Here is a 23,085-nt window from a genome sequence, read left to right on the forward strand (position 1 = left end):
TTAAAAGTTGTCTATAATGCCATGATTTTAAATGTGAGAACTCATAAGCATCACCTGGAAGGCTGTTAAAAAGCAGGTTCCTGGGCCCACCTTAGATTCTGATTAAATCCATGACTGATGGAGATGGTCTGTGGAGCACACTGATGGACGCCGTCTCACTGCTTCAATACAGGCTAAAGTAATGTGAAATCACACAGCAGAAGGTTCTACAAGAATCAGACTTCTTCTAATTTTCATACAAGGGTAACTTTATTAAAGCAAAGAAATGAATATAATTTTAAAGGACATTTTTCAAATGACTCCACCTCCATCATATCTTCTCCTAATTTTTATCTTCACTGAGAAATTATGCAAGGTTAAGTTTACTTTTTTCTAGTGCTGCTGTCTTTGCTCGTCTTGGTAGTCTCATCTTCATTTCTGATTCTGGCTCTGGAACTTCATGATCACTAAACAGATGTTGAAATACACCAATTTAAATACAAGCTTTAAAACCAGTTTATTTATAAATAAAACTTTGTCATTCTATCCGTGTGTGATTGATATCCTGATTCCATTAAGCTTAAAACTGAAATCTCAAAACCAAAAAACACCGATTGGCTATCCAGCAAAGTGAACCATGGAAAACCTAATTTTTTTTTATATCTACACGGAACCTGGTTATTATACAGAAAAAAGCAAAAAACAAAAACCCAAACTTCTACAACGAAGCTTGTAATTAAACAGGAACCATAACAACTGCCCAAGAGTTTTTTTGGAAACTCAAGTAGTGAAAAAATAAGTTCTATTTATTTAGGCAATACATTCCTAAAACACTGTAAACAGCAAGTTTCCCCAAAAGATACTTTAATTAAAACTTGATCTAAAGTTATAAACTGAAAATATATACATTTTACCTATGAATGAATGAATGCAAGACAGCTGTAAACAGCTTCCAACAATGGCTTATTGGCAGAAACCAAAAATAAACTATATAACTAATATCATCCAAATTATAGGCAGAATTATTCTATCATTATAAATGTAGAAAACCCAAATCTGAATCTAAATAGTTTGCTAATTCAAGTTCAGAGAAGTCATACATACATGATCTTATAATTAGAGGAATACATGGAAATACAATTTGAAAGAACATAAAGATAACTACCTAGTACTAAAAGCCATGTCAACGAACAGGAAAAGCACACAAGCCAGAGGAAGTCAAATGCTCTTAGATACATAATCTAAAAAGCTGTAAATTTTCACGGATTATCTTGTTAAATAATCACAGTATAAACAAACTACAATTTTTTTTTTAACTTCTAGACATTTTTTTTAAATGACGATAAACCTCTTTACATATTCTACATGTGCATGGCATACCTTTCAGAGTCAGCCTCAGCCTCAACAGTCTGACGTCTCCTGTTCGTTCTAGCTGAAGCTATCACTTTTCTCCGTCCTTAAAGACAGTATATAAATCATTATCAAAATCTATTATCAATTGCTCATTTTTAACCTGTTTTCTGGGCTACCCAAATCCTTTATTTTTCCCTCTTCAACACCCTTTCCTCCTAGTTCCCAGCCACCTTGATACAAATGATCAACACCATGGAGAAAAGGAACCCCAGCAAGATCAAAATTTTACTAATTTCTTTTGTAAGCTCTTATAATAGGCAAGGGAAAAGATGGAAATTAAGTTATAGGTGGCAAATTTTGTTAAATTTATTTGGGGGAAAAGCATGTGAAAAATGTTATATAAAGTACCTCATAGCACAAGGTATATGGAGAACCTAATGAAAATTAAGGTTAAAAAGAGAGATTAAGCCCATAAAACAGATCCTATATAAATAGAACTTTAATCAGTAAGGTATAGTTTATTATAAAATATTCGAACATATACATGGTTAATTCAAATGTGTGTTCTAAAACATTTCCGTATAAAAATTAAAGCCCTTTATATGCTGGGGGGTTACAAAAATTCTAGCTAGAAATTCACAAGGTTAAGCAGTGAAGTGGCCTGTGATGCTCATTTATGATAATAAAACAGCATATATAAATGAAGTTTGAGCTATTAAAAAAAAAGAGGTGTAGTTCTTATACATGACTAAAACCAATCTGATCAAAAGCAGATTATTCAGTATGATCATTTGGTTGAAATTTATATACCCTACTTATTCAAGTGAGACTTTTTCTTTCTGTTTTCTTCCAACTGTACATATTTGCTTGTAAACTTCTAATGCAGTTATCCCCAAGAAAACATCCAACAATATGGGACTAATGTGAAACAATTAGCAGCAATTAGCATTTAAATAACTGATTGGCTACAAAACAATATTACTTTTTTCCATTTAGGAAAAAATTAAGTCTACACAGAAGAGGGCCTCAAAAATATATTTTTCAAGGATTAAAATAATGGTTGGTTCATAGGTGGAATTATTAGCATTCTTTTGATTAGTTTGCTTGGATGTGTTTTCTGATTCTTCTGTAATAAGCATGCATTGCTTTTGTAATAAGAAAATAATAAAAGATTAAAAAGACCTTGAATTTCACATTTTTTTTCTAAGTAATCCCCTAATAGTCAACATTTACTTTATTCCAGCAAATCCCCTATTGTTGGATATTCCTTTGAAAATAAATTATGTTGGGAAAATATGAAATAAAACGGAAAACAGAAGCCTAGAAAAATACTAGGAGGATAAAAGGGACAAAAATGCTTAACCATATAAAGGACAGACCACAAACAACTGATAATATAAATATAAAATCACTGTTCATCATTTGATAATAAAAATCTTAATTTAACCCAAATAGTCCTTTGCAGTATGATCTTTTGCATCATATTTCTTTCAATCAAAAGCACTTGAAGCAACACTGATGTCTTTTAGACACAAAGCAAAACCTAATATCAGCTAAAATAAATCAAAAAGAAAGTTAAGGATACTGAAGACAATGAATGATCTTTATACCTATTTAAGGAAACAAAGTATTTCACTGGATAACAAAACTGAAAAGTTTTATTATAAGGTTAGTCAATCCAGGTGACTTCCCTGGTGGCACAGGGGTTAAGAATCTGCCCACCAATGTGGGCGACATGGGTTCAAGCCCTGGTCCAGGAATATCCCACATGCCATGGAGCAACTAAGCCCGTGTGCCACAACTACTGAGCCTGTGCTCTAGAGCCTGCAAGCCACAACTACTGAAGCTCTCGCGCCTACAGCCCATGCTCCACAATGAGAAGACACCACAATGAGAACCCCGCACACCGCAATGAAAAGTAGCCCCCGCTCGACGCAACTAGAGAAAAGCCTGCACGCAGCAATGAAGACCCAATGTAGCCAAAAATAAAAAAAAATAAAAAAAAAAAGAATCCGCCTGCCAATGCAGGGAACACGGGTTCAATCCCTGGTCCGGGAAGATCCCACATGCCGCAGAGCAACTAAGCCCGGGCGCCACAACTACTGAGCCTGCACTCTAGAGCCTGCACACTGCAACTACTGAGCCCACACACAACTGCTGAAGCCCACGTGCCCAAGCCCGTGCTCCGCAACAAGGGAAGCCCCCACTCGCTGCAACTGGAGAAAGCCCATGTGCAGCAATGAAGAATCTAATGCAACCAAAACTAAATAAATAAATAAATAAATTTATTTTTTAAAAAAGCTAGTCAATCCATATATTACCTCTGTTGGTCTTTTGCTGAGTGGATTTCATTCGGGTTGCTTTTACATCCTTGACAGGAGTTATATATACTTCTTTGTTGTTTTCTATTAAAGGAAATAATACAATTATTAATGAACTAAAAGTAGCCTCATGAAATACTTTAAATGATCAAATCAATGACAACCAGTCCCAATAGCAGCTATTGAAAATTTATCATAAGTAAGTGTTCCAAAAAAATGTGAACACTGGAAAATAAGCAAGCAAAACTCTTAGGAACATAGTATGCATGGTCATATGGTGAGTGAACACTTCTCAGTAATACACTTTCCTAAGGGGATTTAATTAGAAAAACTTTTCTTCCATTTCTGACATACAATCACATATGTGTTAGAGGAGAAAAACAATGTATCTCAGTAAAGATGAAAAGGACAGAATCTTAAAAATACTCAGGTTAGTATGTCATTACCATCTTCACTTTGAAAAACAGTTGTAGTTGTGTTGTCATCCTGTGCCGCTACAACTTGGTCACCATGTTCTTTATTTCCTTTTTCTAACTGAACCTTGATTTTCTCCAAAGCTCTCACACACATTCTATCTTTTACTTGCTGTAACAGAAAACTGTTTTTAATGCAGCATTTTCTAATCTTTCAAAAACGCTATATACTGATAATACAACATTCTAAAAATTCTATTAAATTTATGAAGGAAATATTTACTTCAAATGAGCAAAGTATGCATACTAATGTATGCATAAATTAATAGAATCATGTAAATTCTACTTTGATAAAAATTTATACACATTAAGAGTAACTAGAAACTACTTACCTCCAGAATCTCATTCAGTAGAACCAGAAGATCTTTAGCAAGACTGCTAGTGAGTTCTAAAGAACTCAAGGCTTTCGTATAGACCCGAATTTCTGGTGAATATGGACATGTTAGGATCTCATTGCAAATTTTTATAGCCAGATTGTCATGAACTGTCAAGGCCTGGAAAATCAAGAGAAAAATCCTTGTCAATTGAAATGGTATGATTACAATACAGTCTGACACATCTATCATTTCCAACTAATTATCTTGACATAATCCAAAATGTCTAAAACAAAATTATCATAGTCCTCCCCATGTGAGCTCCCCTTCTTACAGAGTGGATGCTATGGTACAGGGCTCAGATCCATCTGCTTTACTACTGACCATTCATTCTCCAGGCTACCACGAGTTATGGAGGCTAAAAGTTCCCAGGTGTAGAACTGATCCAAGCTGAAGACAATGGGCTCTGCCTAAGGTCACACCTACCCCGCAAGGGTTAGTCCACATTCAATAACTGGTAGATGTACAGGTACAACAGCCTAGCCTTGTTTCAATTCTGGACAAAGCAAAGAACTATCCCAATTCTGGAACTTCTGTGAGATCAGCTGGGACCTTAAGACTGCATGACAAGGCTTCCCTGGTGGCGCAGTGGTTGAGAGTCAGCCTGCTGATGCAGGGGACACGGGTTCGTGCCCCAGTCCAGGAAGATCCCACATGCCACGGAGCGGCTAGATTCATGAGCCATGGCTACCGAGCCTGCGCGTCTGGAGCCTGTGCTCCGCAACGGGAGAGGCCACAACAGTGAGAGGCCCGCGTACCGCAAAAAAAAAAAAAAGTGCATGACAGTTCAACTTCTTCCTCTGCCCAATCTATTTCCCTCACTCCTCCAAGATGCTGATCATGAGAGTACACCCTAATGTCAACAGCTTCTTTGAAGTCTTCTGTCACCCACACTTAGGACCTCAGAGTTATCTTGGATTCCTCCATCTCCCTTGCCTCACACAAAGTTCGTTCTTCTAGGCTTTTCTACCCGTAATTTTTTTTCTGTCAATTTCTACTACTTTTTTCTGTCTACTTTCTACTACTACTTTATATTATTCTTTTTCTGTAAGCTTTTATCTCCTAATTATATCAACTTTTAACTGCCCTCTTTATTAATATTCTCTCCCTATTCCTCTTACCAATTCACCTCACCTAATGAAACTGACCACCAAATTAATCTTCCTAATAAGTAACTGTCATCCCATTAACCCTTTCATTATACCCTTTCATTACACGCCCTGCAAACAGAGTCAGCTCCAAATTCCCTATCCTAATGTTCTTCCCTAACAGACCTATTCAGGATCCTTAGCTGACAGATTTTTTCCACAGTTCCCCAACATGACTTGTACTACCAGCTACATTTAATCACCTTTACTAAAAGTCTTTCTCTCTATCCAAACCACTCCCCAAATCCCAACAAGGTCTAAGTGAATTTTACTCAGTGAGATTTAAAACTAGTAATGCTGTACTCATCACCCATACCACATGAAGCTCGCCATCTTCTAAAGTGCTAAAGCACTTAGTAGCTATATCACTGACCCTTACTATATTTTGCCTTAATATCCATTGTAATCTTCTTTCCAATAACATGTAACATAGTAACTCAAATGAAGTATACAGTCACTAAGTAACAAAACAGAAGACCAATATTTTCAACTTAATCAGCTGGCATCTGAAATAATTAACACATTAATTTTCAATATGGTGAATGTTTGATCAAATGATATTAAAGGGTTAAAAACCAGCTTACATGTAATTTGTAGGAGAGTATGCACTTACTATATCTTCTTTGAATTAAAAACAAAACTAAGCTTGAGGTGAGTTTCAATCTTTGAATTCTCCTTCCTTGTATCAGAAACAGAGCAGGTAAGCCAACAACTGAGGACTCAATGAGTCCTACATAACAGGTCATTATTCAGAATGATTAACAGCCAGAACTAGGTGGGGAGGGGGTAGTAAGGATGATGAATTTTCAGTAACTTCTCTTCAGTAGCAAAAATGTTAGCACTGATTACTTCTATTTTTATATGATTATCTCCCCATTTCCCAAAAGATTTTTTTTTAAATTATAGTTGATCTACAATATTATATTAGTTTCAGGTGCACAAGAGAGTGATTCAATATTTTTATAGATTATTCTCCATTTCAAGTTATGATAAAATAATGGCTACATTTCCCTGTGCTGTACAGTAATCCTTGTAGTTTATTTTATACATAGTAGTTTATGTCTCTTAATCCCCTATCTCTGTCTTGTCCCTCTCCCCTCCCCTTCCCTACTAGTAACCACTAGTTTGTTCTCTATAACTGTGTGTCTGTTTTGTTATATTCATTCGTTTTACTTTTTAGGGTCTGCATATAAGTGATAACAGAGTATTTATCTTTCTCTGACTTACTTCACAAAGCATAATACCCTCTAGGTCCACCCACATAGTTGCAAAAGATCTTTTTCTTTTTCTTGCTTTGTGTTATGTGCTACCATATAAACTAGAAATCTCAAGATCTATATGTAGCTTCTCACTATTTCAAAGAATCTATGAGAGGGGTTATTTTACCAAAGCATGCTAGTTACCATCCCTAGACCATCCACAGGCTAACATACTCACCTACCTGATAATCTTGGGAATTCTTGGCCTGAGGATTTAATCCACTTGGTCTTGTCAAATCTACAAGTAACTCAGCAACATTAGTGATGTCTATTTCAGCTAAAGGAGAAGATGCAGGGGCATTGGCCAGTATTTGTAGAGTTGGAAGAAAGGCTTCTTCAAAACATTCCTGGTTAGTCCTATTGAAAAACAATTTGAGGTATGTTGGCAAAGAAAAAACATGATTCTTTAAAAAGCAGCAACAACATTATATATTAAATGCACCCCACCAAGATAGAGTACATATTCATCTAGGAAAGAGCCAAATAATACAGGTAGATAGAATCTAAGTAAGTTCTTCACTTACCACTGAAGAAAAAGAACATTAACAACAAAATACTATAGATATGACTCATAGGGAGCCTGAATTTAACTTCAAGTTAGATTTTGATTTATCGATATGACTAAATACCTGCTTGCATAAGCAAACATTGGGAAGAACACGCCTAGGCAATGTCGAAGTCGAACATCCTCTTCAGTCACAGGATTGTACCATAATAAGACAAGACGAGAAAGAATCCTGCTGCTGACCAAAAGCCCAGAGAACATCAGCTTGGCTAGTCCTTCTGCAGCTCCTGTCCTGAGTTCAGACACCTATTAAAAATGACTTTCATTTAAAAGAAATTTTTATTTGTATTTCCTTTTTAAGCCTTACATTGTAGCCTAAAATAAGTATTTGTATATAAACTATCCAAAATCATTCCTGTTATTATGAATTATTTTAAAGGCACATAAAAAGATTTTGTTTTTTCCTTTTAGGTTAAGGCTATGTGACAAATTATTAGTCTAGCTATGAAAACTTCAATTCCTTTTAAACTCTTTAGAAAAACCAAAAGATCTTATAATATTGTGAAACCAGAAATCAAAACTATATGTATTAAACACTTATCATGGTGCTAAGATACAGAAAACCTTCAGTAATGGTCTCTGCCATCAGAGGTGCCTATAAATGGAAGCTCCAAAGGTGGGTGTGGCAATGTGTGTGAATAATAGGTAAAATGTGAATAGAAAGTGTACAAGTAGAAAAAGGCATTCCTAGAAAGAGAAACCAAAACAAACCTAGAGAAGAAAATGGAAAAGATGTAGTGGTATTCAAATGCAGGTACAGATATAAAAGAGTAGTAATTAAAAATATTGGTTATTGAACCTGAATTAAATTCAAGCCTCTGACACTTCCTAGCTGCATGATCTGATCCTGTGCATATTACTTAATTTCTTTGTGCCTCACTTTTTCCATATACAAAAAAGGGATAATAAAACTACTTATCAAAAAGCACAAAGAAATAATACATGTAAAGCTCTAAGGAGTGCTATCTACACAGTAAATCCTCAACAAATGTCAGTGATTATTATTATTGATGGAAAGTAAGTTTGCTCAGTGATCAGATTAGGGAGACCTCGAAAATTAGGTAAAGAAATATGGTTGAAGATTTTTGAAAGGGTAGGGAGATAAGATTTGAATGAGATTTCAGGAAAATTATCTAGACAGGCCATAATCTGGGAATGAAAGACAAGTCTAAACTAGAGGGGACAGGAGGAAAAACAGAGGAATGAGCAGATACAAGAACTATTTCAGAAATTTTTCAAAACTCAAAAATAAGAAGAAAAATGTAGAGGTTGATAAGATTAATAAGTGCCAGGGTACTGGCATGTGCTTTCCACATACAGACTCATTTAGGGCTCACAACAACCATGAGAGCAGAGACTTTGTTCCACTCAGCATTGTACTCTCTAGAGCATATAATGACTGGCACATAAATAGCTCTCAAATATTTGTTGACTAAATTAAAGAATTATCCCACTGAATAGGCATCATTATTCCCATTTTAAAGATAAGGAAACAGGACAGAGATAGTAAATACCTTATTGAAGATTCACAGACATTACCAGAACACAAATCTTTAAGTCTCCAACTCCAAAGGCTGCATGCCCTCTGTCTTTTTAAAAATTTCTAATATGGGAATTTTAATTGGGACAGGACTGCAAGTCTTTAAAGCATGTGAAAAACTATTATTTATGGCCCAGAGGACAGTCAAGGAAGTCAAGATGTTTTAGTGTTTATGACAAAAATAAAATCAAAGCCACAGAATCTAGTTTAGCCAAAAGAAGATTAATGTACCTGCACTATTTAAAAAAACAAAAACCATTCATCTACTGTCAAACAGTTTTCATGTGCAACAGTTTTCCATCTATGCAATGTCAGCAAGCCCACAGCACTAGACAACTGCCAATGAGAAGTTAGTCTATCACTTGGCTAATAACTCAAAATTTAAGAAAATACTGATACAATTATACTCCAATAAAGATAAAAGAAAAAAAAGAAAATACTGATAAGGAAGGACTTATTTCCACCATTCTGCAGTCCAAGTGTGAAGTAAAAAACTGTTACAATATACAAAAGACATTAAATATTGATTTAAAAAAGGTCAATTCATCAAAAAGATAATTATAAACATATACACAACAAACAACAGAGCCCCAAAATATATGAACATACACTGACAGAATTGCAGGGAGAAATAGACAGCTCTATAATAATAACTGAAGACTTCGATACTCCACTTTCTGTAATAGATAGAACAACTAGACAGACCAATAAGGAAATAGAGGACTTGAACACTACCATAAACGAACTAGAACTACCAAACATATAGAACACTCCACCCCAAAATAGCAGACTACATTCTTCAGGTGCACATGGAACATTCTCAAGAACAGAGGCTATACTAGGCCCAAAACAAGTCTTAATAAATTCATAAAGAATGACATTATACAAAATATCTTCTCCAACTACAATGGAATACACCTGAAAAGCAACAAGAGACGAAAACTGTAAAATTCACAAGTCTGTAAATTAAACAATACACTCTTCTTACACACCAAAGGTCAAAGAAGTCATCAAAATGGAAATTAGAAAATAATTAGATGGGGGCTTCCCTGGTGGTGCAATAGTTTAAGAATCCGCCTGTCAATGCTGGGGACATGGGTTCGAACCCTGGTCTGCGAAGATCCCACATGCCACAGAGCAACTAAGCCTGTGCGCCATAACTACTGAGCCTGCGCTCTAGAGCCCACAAGCCACAACTACTGAGCCTGCAAGCTACAACTACTGAAGCATGCGTGCCTAGAGCCCGAGCTTGCAACAAGAGAAGCCACCACAATGAGAAGCCCGTGTACCACAACGAAGAGTAGCCCCCGCTCGCTGCAGCTAGAGAAAACCTGAGCACAATAACAAAGACCCAAAGCAGCCAAAAAAAAAAAAAAAGAAAAGAAAAGAATTAGATGAATAAAAATGAAAATGCAACAAACAAAAACTTATGGTGTGCATCAAAAACAGTGTTCAGAGGGAAATTTATAGCAGTAGATGCCTACATTAAAAAAAAAAATCTCAAATCAATAACTTTACACTTTAAAGAACTAAAAAAGAGATAGAAAATTGGGGATGGGGCGGGGAGAATCAATGAAACCATAAGTTGGTTCTTTGAAAAGATGAACACAATTAAAAACCTTGAGTCAGACTAACAAAGAAAAAAAGAAGACGCAAATAACTAAAATCAGAAATAAAAGCAGGGACATTACAACTGACCTTACAGAAATAAAAAGGATTATAAACGAATAATAAGAACTGAATACCAACAAATTAAACAACCTAGATGAAATGAACCAGTTCCTAGAAACACACAAATTACAAAAATAGACTCAAGAAGAAATAGAAAATCTGAACAGACCTATAACAATAAACAGATTGAATAAGGAAATCAGAAACCTCTCCAAAAGAAAAGTCCAAGACCAGATGTGTTCACTAGTAAATTCTGCCAAATATTTAAAGAAGACTTGACACCAATCTTTCTCAAAGTCTTCCAAAGTAATAGAAGAGGAGAAAACAACTCCCATCTCAGTTTATGAGGTCAGTATTACACTGATGCCAAAGGCAGACAAAGACCAATACAAGGAAACTAGAGACCAATTTCCCTTATGAATACAGATATAAAAATCTTTAATAAATTACTAGCAAATGGAATCCAACAACATATTAAAAAGATTATACACCATAACCAAGTGGGATTTATCCAAGGAATGCAAGGGTGGTTCAACATAAGAAAATCAAGCAATGTAATGTACCATAGCAATTAAAAAAAAAAATCATGGGCTTCCCCTGGTGGCAGGGTGGTTGAGAGTCCGCCTGCCAATGCAGGGGACACGGGTTCGTGCCCCGGTCCAGGAAGATCCCACATGCCACGGAGCGGCTAGGCCCGTGAGCTATGGCCGCTGAGCCTGCACATCCGGAGCCTGTGCTCCGCAACGGGAGAGGCCACAACAGGGAGAGGCCACAACAGGGAGAGGCCCGCGTACCGCAAAAAAAAAAAAAAAAAAAAAATCACATAATCATTTCAATTGATGTAGAAAAACCATTTGACAAAATTAAACATGCTTTTATGACTGGGAAAAAAAAACAGAAGATAACTTCTTCAAAATAAAAAAGGGCATTTATGAAGAATCTACATCATACTCAATGGTAAAAGACTGAAAACTTTCTCCCTAAGATCAGAAACAAGACAAGGATGCCTGCTTTAACCACTGCTATTCAAGATTGTACAGCAAGTTCTAGCCAGAGAAATTAGGCAAGAAAAACAAATAAAAGACATTCAAATTGCAAAGGAAGAATTAAAACTGTCTCTTCACAGATGACTTGGTCTTATAGAAAAAATCCCAAAGAATACACACACACACAACACACACACACACACACACACACACACACACACGGAAACTATTGTACAAGAGCTAACAAATGAACGCAGCCAAGTTGCAGGATACGAAATCAAATCCACACACAAAACAGTTGAGTTTCTATACAACAAAAATGAACAATCCAAAAAAGGAAATTAAGAAAACAATTCAATTTACAATAGCAATCAAAATAAAATATATAGGAATAAATTTAATCAAGGAAGTAAAAAACATGTACCCTGAAAACTATATACCATTTCTGAAAGAAATTAAAAATGACCTAAATAAATGTAAAGATATTCGAGTTCATGGATTGGAAAATATAACATTAAGATGGCAATACTGCCCAATGCAATCTACGTATTCAATGCAATCCCTATCAAAATTCCAATACACATTTTTCCAGAAATGGAAAAGCCAATCCTCAAATTCATAAGGAACTGCAAGATACCCCAAATAGCCAAGACAATACTGAAAATAAAGAACCAAAGTTGGAAAACTCAACTTCCTGATTTCAAAACTTACTATGAAGTTACATGAATCAAAACAGTCAGGTAATGGCACAAGGGTGGACACAAACAATGGAAAAGAATTGAGAGTCTAGAAATAAACCCATATTCCTATGATCAATTGATTCTCTCCCCTTCCACAATGGTGCTAAAACAATTCAATAGGAAAAGAATAGTCTCTTCAACTAACGGTGCTCAAACAACTGGATGTCCACACGCAAACCAAGAAGCTGGACCTCTACCTCACACCATGTACAAATATTAGCTGAAAATGCACCAATCCACCTAAATTAAAAGCTAAAGGAGTAAAACTTTTAGAAGAAAACAGAGATAAATTTTCATGACTTTTGATTTGGCAATGTATTCTTAGATACAACACCAAAAGCACAAGCAGCAAAAGGAAAGATAAATTAGTCTTCATCAAAATTTAAAACTTTTTAAAAATCTAAGGATATTATTAACAAACTGAAAAGACAACCTATAGGAGAAAATATTTGCATATCAGTTATCTGATAAGGATCTACTACCCAGAATATATAAAGAATTCCGAAGGACACCCCAATTTTAAAATGAGCAAAGGATTTGAACACATATTTCTCCAAACAAGGTATACAAATAGCCAAAAAGCACATGTAGATACTCATCATTAGTTATTAGGTAAAGGCAATTCAAAACAAGATGGCTAAAAATTTTACTAACAATTTTTTCTTATTAATAAAACAAAATTATTTTAAAATAACAAGTGTTGATAAGGATGGAACCCTGTTCTTTGTTGGTGGGAATGTAAAATGGTTCAGCTGCTATGGAAAACAGTTTGGCAAGTCCTCAAAAAGTTAAAGAAATTACCACATGAAATCATGAAACGCCTACAAAAAACAGGATAGTAAGCTCCTTAACATAGGTAACAAAAGCAAAAATAAATACATGGGACTATATCAAACTGAAAACCTTCTGCACAGCAAAGGAAACTATCAACAAAATGAAAAAGCAACCTATGGAATGGGAGAAAATATTTGCAAATTACATATCTGATAAGGGATTAATATCCAAAATTATATATAAAGAATTCATATATACAATAGCAAAAAGCAAATAATTTGATTAAAAAATAGAGGAATTGATAAACATTTTTCCAAAGAAGACATACAAATGGCTGACAGATACATGAAAAGCTGCTCAACATCACTAATCATCAGGGAAACGCAAATCAATACTACAATGAGATATCACCTCACACTGTTAGAATGGCTTTATCAAAAAGACACGAGAAGTGTTGGTAAGGATGTGGAGAAAAGGGAATCTTAGTGCAGTGTTGGTGGGAATGTAAACTGGTACAGTCATTTTGGAAGGCAGAATGAAGTTCCTCAAAAAATTAAAAACACAATCCAATTTTGGGGTATATATCCAAAGGAAATGAAAATAGAATCTCAAAGAGATATCTGCATGCCCATGTTCATTGTAGCATTATTTACAAGAGCTAAGATATGGAAACAACCCACGTGTCCATCAATGAAAGAATAAAGAAGATGTGGGATACATAGTGCAATATTATTCAGCCATAAAAAGAAGGAAATCCTGCCATTTGCAACAACAGGGGTAGACCCTGAGAACATTATGCTAAGTGAAACAGCCTGACAAAGACAGACAAATACTGCATGATGTGACATATGCAGAATCTTTTTAAAAGTCAAACTCATAGAAACAGAGTAGAAAAAATGGTTGCCACAGACTGGTGGGTGGGTGAAATATGGAAAAGGGTATACTATCAGTTCTATTATATCTAAAAAAAAAAAAAAAGAAAGAAAAGAAAAAAATAAGTTCTAGACACCAAATGTAAAACATGGTGACTAGCTGATAACACTACTGTATTACTGAAATTTGCTGAGGGAACTTAAATGTTCTCACTCAAAAAAATATACATATATAAATATGTGAGGATGTATTAATTAACTAGTTGGGATAGGGATCAGGGGTAAAATCCTAAAAACAACAAAAAAGGATTAATATATGACCTAGTAACCCCACTTCTAGAAATATACCCCAAAGAATTGAAAATAGCTACTCAGACAAATACATCTTCATAGCAGCACTATTCACAATAGCCAAAAGGTGGAAACAGCCCAAATATCTTTCAATGGATGAATGGCTAAACAAATTCTGGTATATACATAAAATGGAATATTATTCTGCCATAAGAAGGCTTGTGATATAAGCCACAACAGTCTTGAAAACAAGCTAAGTGAAAGAAAGCAGACACAAAGCCACATATTTTCTGATTCCATTTATAGAAAATATCCAGAAGAGTTACATCCATAGAGACAAAATGCAAATTGGTAGTTGTTAGGGGCTGGTGGTAGGGGAAATAGGGAGTAACTGCTTAATGGGTAGTTTCCTTTTGGGATAATGAAAATGTTTTAAAAATCAGAGGCAGTGGTTACACTATATTTTTAATGTACTAAATGTCAATGAATTGTTCACTCTAAAATTGTTAATGTAATGTCAATTTCACCTCAACAAAAAAATATAAAAATTTTATAATTTAAATGTTTACATATGCTATAAAAATGTAGTTCATGAGTACCCTAAGGAAAGAGATCTAATCCCATATCATATCTTAGAACTTCCACCCACCCAATGTAAGATTATTTTAAATTATTTCTTAAGACCCTTGGGGGGGAAACTTGTAAGTCACAGATCACAAAGACAGAGAAAAAAGATGAAAAAATAACCCCCCAATAGTCATTTCATTTTTGTTTACACTTCAATTCTCTACACAATGTAATTTGATAGTGAGAAATTAGATATATTAGAAGTGAAAGTAGAATTTAATTATAATATTCAAAAGGCAAATTTTAAAAAAAATGTTAGCCAGGTTTAAACTTCAGCCTAAAAAATACAAAGAGGATAAACATATATATGCTGACAATTACATTTCACAATAGTAGGGCTATGATTATTCCTTACCTCGCTATCTAAAAAATCAGAAAGTAGTTTTAGAACATTCTTGGCTGTATCAGCCTCTTCTTCAGATTCTTTTGACTCTTGCTCTTCATTAGTGTTTACTTCTGCACCTTCATTTTGAATAGCTTTGATTTTTTTCGTTTTAAATGGATGAAATCCAAATGCCATCAGTTGGTCAAAGATTGCCTTTAAAGCACTTATTTTTATTGTCACATCATCAATTTGCAAAACCTAAATCGAAACATCCCCCACCAAAAGCAAATTAGGTATATTTTTATTGTTTATGCTACATAAAATTAACATAGATCTTATTACTAATCTAATTGCAACAACAGTGTCAAGTCTATATAAATATTTTTTAAAACTTAAAGTTTATTTTAGTTATTTTTTTTATTTATACCATGACACTTTTATATTTCCTTCAGAAAAATTCTGTCTTCAGTCAAAAAAAATCCCTGAACTAAAGTCAAGCTGAATTATATTATTTGTTCCTTTTATATACAAAAAAGTATATGTTTAACTATGATTTTATTATTTTTTTAAGATCTAGAAAAACTGTTCAATATATTGCAATTGTTTGGGGCCATCTATCAAGATAAAAACATTACATTCTAACCAATGAAAAGCATTCATTGGAACATCAGTACTCTTCTAGGTTATCAAGTTTCATTAAAGAAATTTTTCTCTTATTAGCTCAATAAATTCAGATTTCATTAATAGTGAATTCAGTTTTCATTGAACTAGACTTCTTTATAAAAGGAAGTGAACCATAAAACCCAGCAGTTTCTATGAGTCTATCCTGAATCCATAAAACCCAGCAGTTTCTATGAGTCTATCCTGAATCCATAAAACCCAGCGGCTTGTATGAATCTATCCTGACTTAAGAAAACCAAATTCTTACATACCAAATTTCAAAGCCATGAAAAAAATAGAGCTGAATATTTCTACTATGAAAAGATTTACTATATTTTTTAATACACTTAAATTTTGGTCACTAATAAGCTACTTGGCTATACAGCTTAGCCCACAGAATGAAGAAAAATCACCCACAAGTTGGTCAAATGAATGAATTGAGAAAAATGGCTCAAAATTACAAAACTTCGAAGGAAATTTCAAGACACATCTATTACATATTTTCTTATGGCAAGACTTGCAAATCTGCCAAAGCCAAATGCTTATTTATAAGAACGTACTGTCATGACTATTCTCTACAAATTCTAAACATGCTACTCTCAACAGCATCTTGGTTTTCCTTGTCCTTCTCAGTCCCTCACTGGCTAGCAATAGCTCTCAATATGGGATATTTATTTAAGAAAGATTTCTAAATGAAATAATTTCCCTCTCCTGCCTTTCTAACAAGTGTGGATATATTTATTAAGTCAATTTCTATTACTAAAACTTGATTAAAAAAAAAACTGATTTCTTACTCCCCCAAAATACTGCTCTTTTCCCTTTATCTAAAATCTTCCAATGATAGCTCTGAAAATACCTTTATAAAGATAAATAATTGAATCTACTCAGTGGTTAAATTCTTTTGATTGCGAACCCCTTTGAGGACCTAATAAGAGCCCACCTCAGAATAACATTCAAAATATAGGCAAAATTCCACACACAATTTATTTTACTGCATTTGTATCTGGTATCATTCACATTTTTTTTTTTTTTTGCGGTGTCCGGGCCTCTCACTGTTGTGGCCTCTCCTGTTGTGGAGCACAGACTCCAGACGCACAGGCTCAGCGGCCATGGCTCACGGGCCTAACCGCTTCGCAGCATGTGGGATCTTCCCGGACCGGGGCACGAACCCGTGTCCCCTGCATTGGCAGGCGGACTCTCAACCACTGCGCCACCAGGAAAGCCCCTAAACTTTCATTTTTAAAAATTTTAATTCTATGACAAGGCTGCTATTAACTGTTTTGATTTGAAATTAAGGTAAAATTATGGAATGGTCTTGATAAGAAACATTCATTTATTTTTCACATGAACTTGATTTTGACAATTCTTTTTCACTACAGAAAATTATACAGGAGTAAACAGTATCAAGGCTCCTATAGCTCCATCAAATGGGGTATGAGTTAGTATTAAATAACTTCCTAATGCTCCAGGACACTTGTAAGCATTAAATTCGTATTAATTTCTTTTGTCTGAAATGACCAAAACACTTATTATTGATGTTATGTCAGCAAAAATTAAAAGGATCAAAATCCACATTTCATCTTTAAAAGTCAAGTGAATTTATGTGTCTTTGGAAAGAGTTCTATGGTATTTCTTTTGCTGCAGTACTAGAAAATTTACATAGCTGTCTAACTCTAATCTCCTCTACTTGAAAACAACTTCTCAATACAATTTTTCATAAGTACTCATAATGGTATATAGGGCATCTTAATGAACATTTTACCTCATTTGTAGAGTAAAAAGTGCTATACTTAATAAGCTAGACATAAATGAACCCTTCACTATCAAATTTTCTAGTAAGATTTTTCTTCCACTTAAATAAAAAGTAATGACCAGGGGTCAATCTAGCATTTAATGACGCATCCTCTAGAAAACCAGGAAATTGAAATAGAGAACTTACTGGTTTAATTTCTTAGCAAAACCTCTTTGAAAATGTAGTATTTTATTTCCTGGGCACCTATAAAGCCAATAGATTTCACAATAGTAAACAAGACTCCCTTTAGAATTACTACCAGAATCACTCATGCCAGTACCTGCTGATATAAATAGTAATGACTTTGTATAACACAGGGAGATTCATTCATTCATCTTGGAGCAAAACCAGATGTATGGCCAAGCACTATAAATGATTCATCTGGACAAAGTACCAAGATTTTTCTTCCAGTTTCTTTGAAAAGAAACTGTACACCATTTTAAAGATAATACTTGACATTCTAACTTTCCAAAAGGATCTCACAATAATAGAAAATTTTCTCTGATAACAAGCATGGGATGATAAATATAAACAAAGCACTGTCAGGAACTTAATCCTTGCACATTAAATGAACTGATTAGATGTCAAGTACTCCAAAAAAGGAAATTACAACAAAATGAAATTTCTGAGGACTGCCTTTTGACAAAAGTATGGTTTTAATTTTCTTCCTTTGATACAAGTCACAAACAGTTTGACCATTTCCAGAACACATGACTTCCCCAATTTCTCCCTAATTGTATGTTTTCTTTTTCTTGGCAATGTCATATGCAACATTAAAGGATGCTTCAAGATAAGGATTTTATGTTGGGGGAAAATTCAACTACTGGTTGAGTTTTTTAATATAATCTTCATAAAAATGATAATCCGTGTTGTCATGTGTTATTTTCAAGTTGAACATGCAAAGCACTCCCATTCACCTGTTGCCAAACAATTTGCATTAAAATTCCTTGCAGCTTTTTTATCCCATTACGTTTGACAACACCAAGAGGCTACATGAATCACACTGTCTTTTTACATGGGGAGGTGGAGGGAAGTATATTTTCCAAATAAAGCTAGGCCCAAAAATGTTAAAACAGATGTCCAAAGGAGTTAAAAAGTCAAATGCATTCTACTGATACACTAGACTTAATCCCCTCTTGTCTACTCAGTACCACTCTAGCAACTGCCCTCTCTTCCCTATATTCAGTTTTTTTCCTTTCAAATGGGTCATTCTCATTAGGATTCAAACAGGCTGTAATTTTCTCCATCCTAAAATAATTCAAACCAAACCAAAAACTCTTTTTACCCCATATCCTCTCTTGCTACCACTCCATTTCTCCATTACTCCTAACAAAATAAAATCTTGAAAGAGTAGTATACACTGGCTGTCTCCAATTCCTCTCCCATAATTCTCTTTGGACCACTCCAATAGGCTTTGCCCTGTGCATAAACTAGGGCACATGAAAGTCACCAAACACTTCCTTACTTGCCAAAAGTGGTCAACAATGAATCCTTATCAACCTGTCACCAGCATTAGACAGGTCACCCTGGCCTCTCTAAAATACCATCTTCACTTGCCTTCTAGGACATCACACTCTCCCCTATCTACTTCACCTTGGTCTTTACTGGTTCCTCTTCATCTCTCTTACCTTAAATGTTACCTGAGGCCTAGGGAACTATAAAGTTGAGATCTCCTCTCCAACTATACTCATTTGTCAGGTAACATCCAGTTTCTAGGCATTGGATACTATTACAGAATAAAGACTTCCAGATTCCTCTCCCCAGCCTGGGCCTCTCTCCTATCTCCAAACCCACTTAAAAATGCCTATTCAATATATCCACTTGTACCTCAAACTTCAAACTTACCATGTCCAAAACTGAACTCCTTACCTCACCTATCTGCTGTAAAACCTGTTATTCTGTTTTCCCCATCACAGGAAAGGGCAATTCCATCTTTCCAGTTATTCTGGCCAAAATCCTGTTTTCTTCCACTTCTTTCTCTCACACACCACATCAAATTTATCAGCAAATTCTATAGACATTGTCTTCAAACTTAAATTACCATCACTTCTCATGACCCCAATAATCACAACACTGGTCCAGGTCATCATCACCTCTTTCCTGGATTATTGCAATAGCTTCCTTATGAGTATCCTTCCTTCCATACTGTATCCCTATAGTTACTATAAGGGATCTGCAAACTATGACTCATGGGCCAGTTTGTTGCCTGTTTTTATACAGCCTCCAAGTTAGGAATAATTGTACATTTTTCAATGGTTAAAAAATAATATCTCATTATTATATGCTAAAATTATAAGAAATTTAAGCATCAGTGTCCATAAATACAAGTTTAACTGATCTACAACTACGCTTATTCAATTATGTATCATCTTTGGATGTTTTCATACTACCACAGCAAAGCAGTAGTTGAGAGAGACCATATGGCCTGCAAAGTCTACAATATTTACTCTCTAGACCTTTAGAAAAAAGGTTTGCCAACCAACCCATGGTTTAACCAACACTATATCCAGTCACAGCATAAAAATCCCCTACTCAAAATCTTCCAATTCTGGGACTTCCCTGGTGGTCTAGTGGTTAAGAATCCACCTTCCAATGCAGGGGATGCAGGTTTGATCCCTGGTTGGGGAACTAAGATCCCACATGCCGCGGGGCAACTAAGCCCTTGTGTTCTAGAGCCCCCAGGCCACAATTAGAGAGCCCGTGTGCTCCAACGCCCTCACACCACAACTAGAGAGAAGGCTGCATGCTGCAATGAAGAGCCCACGCCACAACAAAAGATCCCACATGCCGCTACTAAGACCCGACACAACCAAATAAATAAATAGATAAATTTTTAAAAAACAAAGAAAATAAAAACTACCAATTCTTTCCCATCTCATTCACTGTGAAGGCTACATCTTTACAGACTAGAAATCCCTAGAAGACATGGATGACCAGCTGCCTGCAAATCATTTCTCCTACTATTCTCCTCTTTGCTCAATCTGGCCTAGCCATATGAGCTCCCGCTCCTTTAATATGTGAAGCAAAGTCCTACTGATGGACCCCTTCCCCTGCTCTTCCCTCTCTTTGGAAACCTCTTACCCAGATCTACAAGGTTCATTCTCACTTCCCTCTGGTAACAGCCCAAATTCTGACTTATTAGTGAGGTCTTTCTAAACCAAACTGCTCCCTTTCCCTATTTCCAGTCCTCATTCCCCTTCTCTGCTTTATTTTTTTCCGTCTGACATACTACATATTGTTTATTTTTCATTGTGTATTTCCTCTTCTAAAATGTAAGCTCCATTAGGACAGCAACTTTTATGTTTTTCATTACCTATCTTATTGTTTTCTAAAGTCTATAATAATGCTGGGCATATAATATACACTCAATAAATGTTTGCTATATGATTAATTTTTTAAATACCTTAAATAATTGACATTTCATCTTTCTTCTACAAAAAAGTTTTAATAGGGGCTTCCCTGGTGGCGCAGTGGTTGAGAGTCCACCTGCCGATGCAGGGGACACGGGTTCATGCCCTGGCCCGGGAAGATCCCACATGCCGCGCAGCGGCTGGGCCCGTGAGCCATGGCCTCTGAGCCTGCGCATCCGGAGCCTGTGCTCCGCAACGGGAGAGGCCACAACAGTGAGAAGCCCGCGTACCGTTAAAAAAAAAAAAAAAAAGTTTTAATAACAAAAAAATCAAAACATAAAAACTGAGCCCTTAAAAGTCATCCATAATCATCATCATCAACAAGCCCTGGAATCAATTAAACTTAATAATACTAGCAAAATCACCACAGATTGAGTATTTATCTCAAGAAGTATAATCAAGATTTTAATCACAAGATAAATCCTACCTGCAATAGTAATACAAAGTGTTTACTTGCAAAATCCTGATTCTGTAGTCCACAGCATCCCAAGCACAAAACAGCCAGATTTCTTACTGTAGGATGAACACTTATTATTCCAGGAAGAATCTAAAATGAATTAGAAATTAAAATAATTTTGACTAGGATAAGAAATTTACAATACTATATTTTAAAAAATGCAAATTTCTGTATGATTTCGCAGACCTACTTCATTTCCATGTAGTCTATTAACCCAAAAAAGTCAACTTTTGGTTTAAAAAAAGGTAAATATTAAATCAGTAAAACAGAAGAATACAGTCAGAGCAAAATATAGTCTGATCATGAGATACCTTCCCTCCACCTGCCAAAACTGACTCAATGGCTTCCCAATGCTCATAGAAAAGATAAAACCCCTTAACATAATATATGATACACCTCATTATGTAGTCTTTCCCAGTATCACCTTATACCATGCTATCTCTTGCTCTGTTTATTCAATTGAGCTGATTTCAATGCCTCCCATTCAGTGCTGTCCACTAGAAATATAATGCAAGCCAAGTATGTCATTTAAAATTTTTTTAGTAGCCACATTAAAGTGAAAAGAAAAAGATGAAACTAATTTTAATACATTTTATTTTACTCAACATAGACAAAATATTATCAATACATCATGTAATCAATGTTAAAAAATTGAGATTTGTTTTTTAGCTGTGGCTTTTTTCATGTTTATAAAAAATTGAGATAATCTCTGTTGTCTGTACTAAGTGTTTGAAACCCAATGTAGTTTTACATTTATAAATATGTATAAATATATATATATATTTGGACTAGATTTAATAGCCACAGGTTTTTAGTATCCACATGTGGCTGGTGGCTACCATACTGAAGAGAGTAGGTCTAGATCATTCTTCCCTCTTTGTCACATAGTTAACGTCTACTCAAACATCACCTCAAGGTCACCTTCCATAAACAGATGAAATCTCATTATCATAAATTCACATATGACCATAAAGCTCTTCTTCATAGAATTATCAATGGCATAAGCTTTCACTTGTTTATTTGATTGATGCCCCCCCTCACTTGACCGGAAGATCCAAAAAGGGCAGTCTATATGTGCTCTGTACACCATGTACACTGTATCCCCAGCACTGGGTGTATAGATGTTCAATAAATATTTGTTCACTTAATATATGATTTTTATTTAAAGCACAGTAATTTCATTAAAATATTATAACTCCTATATTTAAATACCTTGCTCATTTACATCCCTCTATAGTCTCTTTCAATCTTTAGACAGATTGTTTTTATATACTTAAAATCATTATGACCATTCAATTTTGTGTTCTTTCTTCCCTCAATAGTGTTTCCCCACATATATAAGTCTTCATATCTACTACTTCAATTGTGCAATTAATTATACCATCATTTATCATTCTCTTGCAATAGAACCAGACATAAAGTATACAAGCAGGGGCTTCCCTGGTGGCGCAGCGGTTGAGAGTCCGCC

At 35.1% G+C, this 23,085-nt stretch overlaps 1 protein-coding gene across 1 annotated transcript in view; it reads right to left on the bottom strand.

The window, feature by feature from the left end:
• Positions 1-346: 346 nt before the first annotated feature.
• Positions 347-23,085, bottom strand: part of NCAPG (non-SMC condensin I complex subunit G) — a 47,046-nt gene continuing 24,307 nt past the window's right edge. Inside the window, exons 13-21 of the mRNA XM_065877638.1 lie at positions 21,588-21,707; positions 15,329-15,556; positions 7,537-7,718; positions 7,090-7,264; positions 4,459-4,620; positions 4,100-4,238; positions 3,654-3,737; positions 1,360-1,435; positions 347-446 (exon numbers count right to left, since the gene is read on the bottom strand). Coding sequence (XP_065733710.1) covers positions 347-446; positions 1,360-1,435; positions 3,654-3,737; positions 4,100-4,238; positions 4,459-4,620; positions 7,090-7,264; positions 7,537-7,718; positions 15,329-15,556; positions 21,588-21,707 — 1,266 coding nt within the window. The remainder of the gene's footprint in view (positions 447-1,359; positions 1,436-3,653; positions 3,738-4,099; positions 4,239-4,458; positions 4,621-7,089; positions 7,265-7,536; positions 7,719-15,328; positions 15,557-21,587; positions 21,708-23,085) is intronic.

This window comes from Phocoena phocoena, chromosome 5 (assembly GCF_963924675.1).
Source record: "Phocoena phocoena chromosome 5, mPhoPho1.1, whole genome shotgun sequence".
Classification (NCBI taxonomy): Eukaryota; Metazoa; Chordata; class Mammalia; order Artiodactyla; family Phocoenidae; genus Phocoena; species Phocoena phocoena.